General features: G+C 48.8%; 1 protein-coding gene across 2 annotated transcripts in view; it reads left to right on the top strand.

The window, feature by feature from the left end:
- kdr (kinase insert domain receptor (a type III receptor tyrosine kinase)) overlaps window positions 1-10,000 on the top strand; it is a 42,089-nt gene that overhangs the window by 32,078 nt on the left and 11 nt on the right. For both annotated transcript variants that reach the window (XM_061238821.1, XM_061238820.1), the window contains exons 21-30: window positions 507-591; window positions 1,517-1,599; window positions 3,135-3,257; window positions 3,562-3,673; window positions 4,800-4,899; window positions 5,660-5,765; window positions 6,950-7,065; window positions 8,364-8,442; window positions 9,236-9,291; window positions 9,538-10,000. The exon at window positions 9,538-10,000 is cut by the window's right edge and continues 11 nt beyond it. In XM_061238821.1, the coding sequence (XP_061094805.1) occupies window positions 507-591; window positions 1,517-1,599; window positions 3,135-3,257; window positions 3,562-3,673; window positions 4,800-4,899; window positions 5,660-5,765; window positions 6,950-7,065; window positions 8,364-8,442; window positions 9,236-9,291; window positions 9,538-9,751 (1,074 nt within the window). In that variant the 3' untranslated portion in view covers window positions 9,752-10,000. The remainder of the gene's footprint in view (window positions 1-506; window positions 592-1,516; window positions 1,600-3,134; window positions 3,258-3,561; window positions 3,674-4,799; window positions 4,900-5,659; window positions 5,766-6,949; window positions 7,066-8,363; window positions 8,443-9,235; window positions 9,292-9,537) is intronic.

Below are 10,000 nucleotides of genomic sequence, written 5' to 3'. Positions count from 1 at the left end.
ATGCAAAACAAATTTCAGAGCAATCTGATAATAAAGTATTATCAATCAATCAATCAATAAGCAGGTGGCAATCCCCCCTGGTGCAATGTGGGGTTAAGGGCCTTGCTCAAGGGCCCAACAGTTTTGCTGTTCTTATTGTGGCTGCACCGGGGATTGAACCACTAACCTTGTGGGTCCCACTCATGTACTGTACCCACTATGCTAAGGTGCATGACTATGCACTAGCGCAGACTGAAGACGCACCTCTTCAAGCTGCACCTCCCTGTGAACCTTAATTGTCGTCTTTACCTGTGTTATTTACTTGTGTATTAGGATGATACCTTTACTAGTTTGTTTGACTAGGTAAGCAGTTTATTCTTATATTTGTGTGTTGCGGTATTACTATTAAAAAAAATACTTGTAAGAGCATCTGCCAAATGCCATTAGTGTAATGTAATGTAATGCTACGCTGTGTTATGCTGTGTTATGAGTCCACCATAAATGCTGTCCTGTTCCCATGGTGACAGAGGAGGCCCCACAGGGAGGAGGCGGGGCAGGGCCAGGGGGAGGAGGAGCTGCAGGAGGGGGACCTGGGATTGGGAGCGAGCCACGGTAGGCCTAACCCTAACCCTAGCCTAGCTGCAAACAGAAAAATTAAATTAAATCTAACCCGCACTCTACAGAACACAAACACTATCCAGGACTATAAAATTATCTCAGCATATAAAAGAAATAGAAATCTTAAAGATCATCTGGTAAGCAGCAAACTACCAGAAATTAATACTTTACCTACACAGGGCCCAATATTCTACAAGCAAGCCACTACAGTCAGGAACACCACTACCAACACAACCTACATAATAAAACAAACACTAACTAAAAACACTAAAAACTGCATATATGCCATTAAGTGCAAATAATGTGGTATAATATATGTAGGAGAGACAGGGAACACAATTAAATGTGGACTAGCACAACATATATACAACATTAGAAATCACAGAGAGACAGACACACACCTGGTGGCTCATTTCCTTCACCATGGACTTGAGACACTAGAAATATCGGGCCTTCAAACAATAATTGGACACCGGAGGAGAGACGCAGGTTTGAGAAACACTGGATTCTCAAACTTAGCACTCTATTTCCAAGAGGACTGAACCAACGCACATAGAGCACCGACACAAGAGGGATCAGATTCTTCCTACTTAAAGGCTTCAGTACCCTGAATGGCCAGTGCAAACTTTTATTTCCCGAGAGGCCCTAATATGGGACTTGGCAAATAAAGATTTCTTACTTACCTAACCCTAATCCTCAACCTAACCCTAACCCAGAGTGTGTAATGCATACTGTGTGTGTGTAGTATATAGTGTGTAGTGCATACTGTATGTGTGTAGTATATAGTGTGTAATGCATACTGTGTGTGTGTAGTATATAGTGTGTAGTGCATACTGTATGTGTGTAGTATATAGTGTGTAGTGCATACTGTATGTGTAGTATATAGTGTGTAGTATGTGTATGATATGCTATGTTGTAGAAAGCACCAGTCTCTCCATGGAGGATCTGATCAGCTACAGCTTCCAGGTGGCCAAAGGCATGGAGTTCCTGTCCTCCCGCAAGGTGTGTCACCTGACCCTGCATAACCCCGCCCACCACCCCACTGGCCCTATAGAACCCCGCCCACTGACCCTACATAACCCCGCCCACCACCCCACTGGCCCTATAGAACCCCGCCCACTGACCCTACATAACCCCACCCACCACCCCACTGACCCTGCATAACCCCGCCCACCACCCCACTGACCCTGCATAACCCCGCCCACCACCCCACTGGCCCTATAGAACCCCGCCCACTGACCCTACATAACCCCACCCACCACCCCACTGACCCTATATAACCCCGCCCACTGACCCTACATAACCCCGCCCACCACCCCACTGACCCTGCATAACCCCGCCCACCACCCCGCTGACCCTATATAACCATAACCCCGCCCACCACCCCACTGACCCTATATAACCCCATAACCCCGCCCACCACCCCACTGATCCTATATAACCCCGCCCACCACCCCACTGATCCTATATAACCATAATCCCGCCCACTGACCCTACATAACCCCGCCCACCACCCCACTGACCCTATATAACCCCGCCCACTGACCCGACATAACCCCGCCCACCGCCCCACTGACCCTATATAACCCCGCCCACTGACCCTACATAACCCCGCCCACCACCCCACTGACCCTATATAACCATAACCCCGCCCACCACCCCACTGACCCTATATAACCCCATAACCCCGCCCACCACCCCACTGACCCCGCCCACCTCCCCACTGACCCTGCATAACCTCGCCCACCTCCCCACTGACCCTGCATAACCCCGCCCACCTCCCCACTGACCCTGCATAACCCCGCCCACCTCCCCACTGACCCTGCATAACCCCGCCCACCTCCCCACTGACCCTGCATAACCCCGCCCACCTCCCCACTGACCCTGCATAAACCCGCCCACCTCCCACTGACCCTGCATAACCCCGCCCACCTCCCCACTGACCCTGCATAACCCCGCCCACCTCCCCACTGACCCTGCATAACCCCGCCCACCACCCAACTGACCCTGCATAACCCCGCCCACCACCCCACTGACCCTGCATAACCCCGCCGTTCTGTGTGTGTGTGTGTAATATGTGTGCGTGTGTCTGTTTGTGTGTGTGTGTGTGTGAGTATGTGTAATCCGTGTGTGTGTGCGTGTGCGTGTGTGTGTGTGTGTGTGTGTAATCCGTGTGTGTGTGTATATTCCGTGTGTGGGGGCGGCCTGTAGCGTAGTGGTTAGGGTAAAGGACTGGGACACACAAGGTTGGGGGTTCTAATCCCGGTGTAGCCACAGTAAGATCTGCACAGCCGTTGGACCCTTGAGCAAGGCCCTTAACCCTGCATTGCTCCAGGGGAGGATTGTCTCCTGCTTAGTCTAATCAACTGTACGTCACTTTGGATAAGAGCGTCTGCCAAATGCCAATAATGTAATGTGTGTGTGTGTGTGTGTGTGTGTGTGAGAGTGTGTGTAATCTGTGTTTGTGTGTTTGTGTGTGTGTGTATAATCCGTGTGTGTGGGCGTGTGTAATCTGTGTGTGTGTGTGTGATTGACAGTGCATCCATAGAGACCTTGCTGCCAGGAACATCCTGCTCTCTGACAGTAACGTGGTGAAGATCTGTGACTTCGGCCTGGCCAGAGACGTGTACAAAGACCCCGACTACGTCAGGAAAGGAGACGTGAGTCCCTGGGGATTCTTCAATAATGCTCCCAAAATTGTTTCTGAATTTCAACCAACTTTTGCTCTTAATTATTTAATTAGCCCAATCATTTACACGTTCTGTCATTTAACCAGATTCAGTGATATAAACAGCAGCTCATAAATGTTTTTATCCTGTCTAATTTGCTAATTAATTGGTCATGGTGCATATAAGTAATTCGCTGATTGAGCCAGGGTAACTGTTAGCTGATTGAGCCAGTGAGCTGAGTGTTACCCCTCTTCCCCTCTCTCTCTCTCTCTCTCTCTCTCTCTCTCTCGTACAGGCACGATTGCCGCTGAAGTGGATGGCTCCTGAGACCATATTTGACCGTGTTTACACCACGCAGAGTGATGTCTGGTCTTTCGGGGTCCTGCTGTGGGAGATATTCTCCCTGGGTGAGCTACAGCTACAGCGCCCTTATTGTTCAATTAGTGAGACCACAATAAGACCTGGAATGTAATGTAACAATAAGACCACAGTGTAACCACAGGAAGACCACAGTGTGACCGTAGTGTTCAGTGCTCAGTGCTCAGTGCTCAGAGTGCAGTGCTAAGTGTTCACTGTTCAGTGCTCAGTGTTCAGTGCTCAGAGTGCAGTGTTCAGTGCTCAGTGCTCAGTGTTCAGTGCTCAGAGTGCAGTGTTCAGTGCTCAGTGCTCAGTGTTCAGTGCTCAGAGTGCAGTGTTCAGTGCTCAGAGTGCAGAGCTCAGTGCTCAGTGCTTAGGGTTCAGTGTTCAGTGCTCAGTGTTCAGTGCTCAGAGTGCAGAGCTCAGTGCTCAGTGCTTAGGGTTCAGTGTTCAGTGCTCAGTGCTCAGGGTTCAGTGCTCAGAGTGCAGTGCTCAGTGTTCAGTGCTCAGTGTTCAGTGCTCAGAGTGCAGAGCTCAGTGCTCAGTGCTTAGGGTTCAGTGTTCAGTGCTCAGTGCTCAGGGTTCAGTGCTCAGAGTGCAGTGCTCAGTGTTCAGTGCTCAGTGTTCAGTGCTCAGAGTGCAGTGTTCAGTGCTCAGTGCTCAGAGTGCAGAGCTCAGTGTTCAGTGCTCAGTGTTCAGTGCTCAGTGCTCAGGGTTCAGTGCTCAGAGTGCAGTGCTCAGTGTTCAGTGTTCAGTGTTCAGCGTTCACTGTTCACTGTTCAGTGCTCAGTGTTCAGTGTTCAGTGCTCAGTGTTCAGTGCTCAATGTTCAGTGCTCAGTGTTAAGTGCTCAGTGCTCAGAGTGCAGTGTTCAGTGCTCAGAGTGCAGTGCTCAGTGTTCAGTGTTCAGTGTTCAGCGTTCAGTGTTCACTGTTCACTGTTCAGTGCTCAGTGTTCAGTGTTCGGTGCTCAGTGTTCAGTGCTCAATGTTCAGTGCTCAGTGTTAAGTGCTCAGTGCTCAGAGTGCAGTGTTCAGTGCTCAGAGTGCAGTGCTCAGTGTTCAGTGCTCAGAGTGCAGTGCTCAGTGTTCAGTGCTCAGAGTGCAGTATTCAGTGCTCAGTGCTCAGAGTGCAGTGCTCAGTGTTCAGTGCTCAGTGGTCCCTGTGCCCTCCCACAGGAGCGTCCCCGTACCCTGGCGTGGGGATTGATGAGTCGTTCTGTCGGCGGCTGAGAGAAGGAACACGTATGAGAGCGCCGGATTATGCCAGCCCCGAGATGTGAGTCTAAACCCCCAAACTAACCCCCAAACTAACCCCCAAACTAACCCCAAACTAACCCCCAAACTAACCCCCAAACTAACCCCCAAACTAACCCCCAAACTGAGCCCCAAACTGAGCCCCAAACTAACCCCAAACTAACCCCCAAACTAACCCCCAAACTGAGCCCCAAACTAACCCCCAAACTGAGCCCCAAACTAACCCCCAAACTAACCCCCAAACTGAGCCCCCTAACCCCCAAACTAACCCCCAAACTAACCCCCAAACTAACCCCCAAACTGAGCCCCAAACTGAGCCCCAAACTAACCCCAAACTAACCCCCAAACTAACCCCCAAACTGAGCCCCAAACTAACCCCCAAACTAACCCCCAAACTGAGCCCCAAACTAACCCCCAAACTAACCCCCAAACTAACCCCCAAACTGAGCCCCAAACTGAGCCCCAAACTAACCCCAAAACTAACCCCCAAACTGAGCCCCAAACTGAGCCCCAAAACTAACCCCCAAACTGAGCCCCAAACTGAGCCCCAAACTGAGCCCCCTAACCCCCAAACTAACCCCCAAACTAACCCCCAAACTGAGCCCCAAACTAACCCCCAAACTAACCCCCAAACTGAGCCCCAAACTGAGCCCCAAACGAACCCCCAAACTAACCCACAAACTGAGCCCCAAACTGAGCCCCAAACTGAGCCCCAAACTAACCCCCAAACTGAGCCCCCTAACCCTCAAACTGACTCTTTATAACCGTATTTAATGGATTAGATATCGGACCATGTTGGAGTGTTGGTTGGACAGACCCACGGACAGACCAACCTTCGCTGAACTGGTGGAGCATCTGGGAAATCTGCTGCAGGCCAGTGCACAGCAGGTACACCCAACTCAACACCACCCTCAACACCCCCCCCAACCCAACATCACCCTCAACACCCCCCAACCCAACTCAACACTACCCTCAACACCCCCCTTACCCAACACCACCCTCAACACCCCCCCAACCCAACCCAACACCACCCTCAACACCCCCCCAACCCAACTCAACACCACCCTCAACAGCCCCCTTACCCAACACCACCCTCAACACCCCCCCAACCCAACTCAACACCACCCTCAACAGCCCCCAAGCCAACACCACCCTCAACACCCCGAAACCCAACCCAACATCACCCTCAACACCCCCCAACCCAACTCAACACTACCCTCAACACCCCCCTTACCCAACACCACCCTCAACACCCCCCCAACCCAACTCAACACCACCCTCAACAGCCCCCAACCCAACACCACCCTCAACACCCCGCAACCCAACCCAACATCACCCTCAACACCCCCCAACCCAACTCAACACTACCCTCAACACCCCTCAACCCAACCCAACACCACCCTCAACACCCCCCAACCCAACCCAACACCACCCTCAACACCCCCCAGCCCAACCCAACACCACCCTCAACACCCCCCCAACTCAACACTACCCTCAACACCCCCCCAGCCCAACCCAACACCACCCTCAACACCCCCCCAACTCAACACTACCCTCAACACCCCCCTTACCCAACACCACCCTCAACACCCCCCCAACCCAACTCAACACCACCCTCAACACCCCCCCAACCCAACACCACCCTCAACACCCCCCAAACCCAACCCAACACCACCCTCAACACCCCCCCAACCCAACCCAACACCACCCTCAACACCCCCCCAGCCCAACCCAACACCACCCTCAACACCCCCCCAAGTGAGCCAATTCTTTAGCCAGTTAAATCAGCGGCTGGTTAGGATAAGGGCTGATTAGGGTTAGGGTTGATTAGGGTTAGGGCTGGTTAGAGTTAGGGTTAGGGTTTCTTAGGAGGCAGATGTGGAATTTAGCCAAGACACTGCTCTTTGTGATGAGTGTCATGGGATCTTTAATGACCACAATTGTAAGTGTGGAAATTGAACATTGGCCTTGGCTAGCACCAGTACATCAGCCGTTAAACATAGTGCCTAGTGTGGCTGTGTAAATGGGATGATGTGACTGGATGGCAGTGATTGGTCGGTTTTTTAATGCAGGATGGGAAGGATTACATCCCCGTGACGACAGTGGAAGGAGGGTGTGGCTTGTCAGGCAAGCGCCCCATTGGTGGGACTGACCACCAGCTCCTCTATGACAACGCCCCGCCCCTCAGGTCAGCAGACTCCGCCCCTCCCGACCCTGAGTGATGACAGCATCCTGGAGCTCCTCTGAAAGCCACCACACTCTCCCTCACTTTAACTGTGACTTATCTACTATTCTACTGTAACTGTGACTTATCTACTATTCTACTGTAACTGTGACTTATCTACTATTCTACTGTAACTGTGACGTATCTACTATTCTACTGTAACTGTGACTTATCTACTATTCTACTGTAACTGTGACTTATCTACTATTCTACTGTAACTGTGACTTATCTACTATTCTACTGTAACTGTGACTTATCTACTATTCTACTGTAACTGTGACTTATCTACTATTCTACTTTAACTGTAACTGCTTCAACACATCTGACTTCTGTTTCATACATCTGCCCTTACACCTCGCTGGCTGGCAGACCATGGCCTCTCCTCTACAATTACATTTACATTTACATTACATTACATTACATTACATTACATTACATTACATTACAATACATTTACATTACATTACATTACATTACATTACATTACAATACATTTACATTACATGCCATTACATTACAATACATTTACATTCCATGACATTACATTACATTACATTACATTACAATACATTTACATTACATTACATGACATTACATTACATTACATTACAATACATTTACATTACATTTACATTTACATTACACATTTTACATCACATTACACATTATTCATTACTCATTACACATTTTACATTTTACATTTTACATTTTACATTTTACATTACACATTTTACACTTCACTTCACATTTTAATCCAAAGCGACTTACATAAGTCCATAAGTACTTCAACAGGTTACAGCAACACATCCACTAGTGTGTTGTAAAATAGTAAACTAGTAAAATATGCATGAAGGGCTGTTCTAAACAAAAAGACACTCATCGTAAGTGCAATTTTTTTATTTATTAGTATTTTATTTATTTATTTATTTATTTTTTGGTTAGACAAGAGGGATATCGGAAGAGGCAGGGGAGGAAATCAGGCGGGAGGTGTAGTTTGAAAGCCGGGCTCCTCCTGAGATTTCTTCCCATTGGGGAGTTTCTTACCTTCTGTACTTGCTTCTGTTTGTGGTCGAATGCTTTTCTGTGCTCGACTCATCTTGCCTGGTGCAACTGAGACAACCAAGATGACCAGAAGGTGGTGTTTGTTCCTGTACAGCTCAATAAAATTTAGGAAAGAACAATGACTTATTTGACTCAGGTCTGAATGATGCTCTCTGCTGGTCTGCTGCAGACAGGAAGTGACACGGTCTAACCCCCCTCAGATTTCCACAGACAGACGGGTGCAGTCGGCCCGTGAGTGAAGAAGCCTTTGATCGATTGGTGGAACACAGCGTCGCCATGGTGAGTGTTGCCAGCGTTTCACCATGCTGCTCTGTGATTGGTCCACTTCCCCGTCTACTTCCAAACAATGCACCAGTCAGAATCATGTTTGTATGGGACATGCTAAAATGACAAGCAGTCGTTTTTTGACCAGATGTGCCCAAATCTTTGCACACCACTGTACATTACAGGTATTTAGCATTACACCTTTATCTAAAGTTTGTTGGGCCCTTGAGCAAGGCCCTTAACCCCATATTGCTCAAGGGGGGATTGTCCTCTGCTTAGTTTAATCTACTGTAAATTGCTTTGGATAAAGGTGTCAGCTACATAACTGTAATATAATGGGACAATCCCCGATGATGTTTGTATGATGATGCCATCTGTGATGTTTCTATGATGATGCCGTCAGTGATGTTTGTATGATGATGTCGTCAGTGATGTTTTATAATGATGATGTCGTCAGTGATGTTTGTATGATGATGCCGTCAGTGATGTTTGTATGATGATGTTGTCAGTGATGTTTTATAATGATGATGTCGTCAGTGATGTTTTATAATGATGATGTCGTCAGTGATGTTTCTATGATGATGCCGTCAGTGATGTTTGTATGATGATGTCGTCAGTGATGTTTTATAATGATGATGTCATCAGTGATGTTTGTATGATGATGTCGTCAGTGATGTTTGTATGATGATGTCGTCAGTGATGTTTTATAATGATGATGTCGTCAGTGATGTTTGTATGATGATGTCGTCAGTGATGTTTTATAATGATGATGTCGTCAGTGATGTTTGTATGATGATGTCCCTGTCAGGATGGACAGACAGACAGCCAAGTGGCCCCCTCAACATCCCAAACCCCTAACCTCAGGTTAGCTCTGCCCCCAAACCTCAACAATTAGTGACTCTGTTCTGATTCTCCTACAATCCTCTGATGCTATAACTCTGTTCTGATTCTCCTACAATCCTCTGATGCTATAACTCTGTTCTGATTCTCCTACAATCCTCTGATGCTATAACTCTGTTCTGATTCTCCCACAATCCTCTGATGCTATAACTCTGTTCTGATTCTCCCACAATCCTCTGCTGTGATAACTCTGTTCTGATTCTCCCACAGTCCCCTCCTCCACTATAAGAGCCGGGAGTCCCTGGCCTCTGAATCGTCCAATCAGACGAGCGGGTACCAGTCGGGGTACCACTCTGACGAGGCTGACGCGCCGCTCTATGCTAACGAGGAGATGATGCTGAAGAAGAGCATCTTTACAGGCCCCTCCCTGAAGAATGCCCCCACTTACAGCACCGAGGTCCGGTACAGCACCCCCCCAGTGTAGAAATACCCCCCAGTGTAGAAATACCCCCACCCCTAAGCCCCCCAGTGTAGAAATACCCCCCAGTGTAGAAATACCCCCCAGTGTAGAAATACCCCCCAGTGTAGAAATACCCCCACCCCTAAGCCCCCCAGTGTAGAAATACCCCCCAGTGTAGAAATACCCCCACCCCTAAGCCCCCCAGTGTAGAAATACCCCCCAGTGTAGAAATACCCCCCAGTGTAGAAATACCCCCCAGGGTAGAAATACCCC

Source organism: Conger conger, chromosome 4, assembly GCF_963514075.1.
Source record: "Conger conger chromosome 4, fConCon1.1, whole genome shotgun sequence".
NCBI classification, from domain to species: domain Eukaryota; kingdom Metazoa; phylum Chordata; class Actinopteri; order Anguilliformes; family Congridae; genus Conger; species Conger conger.
The sequence above is the reverse complement of the archived record's forward strand: the minus strand, read 5'-3'. Positions and strand labels throughout refer to the sequence as shown.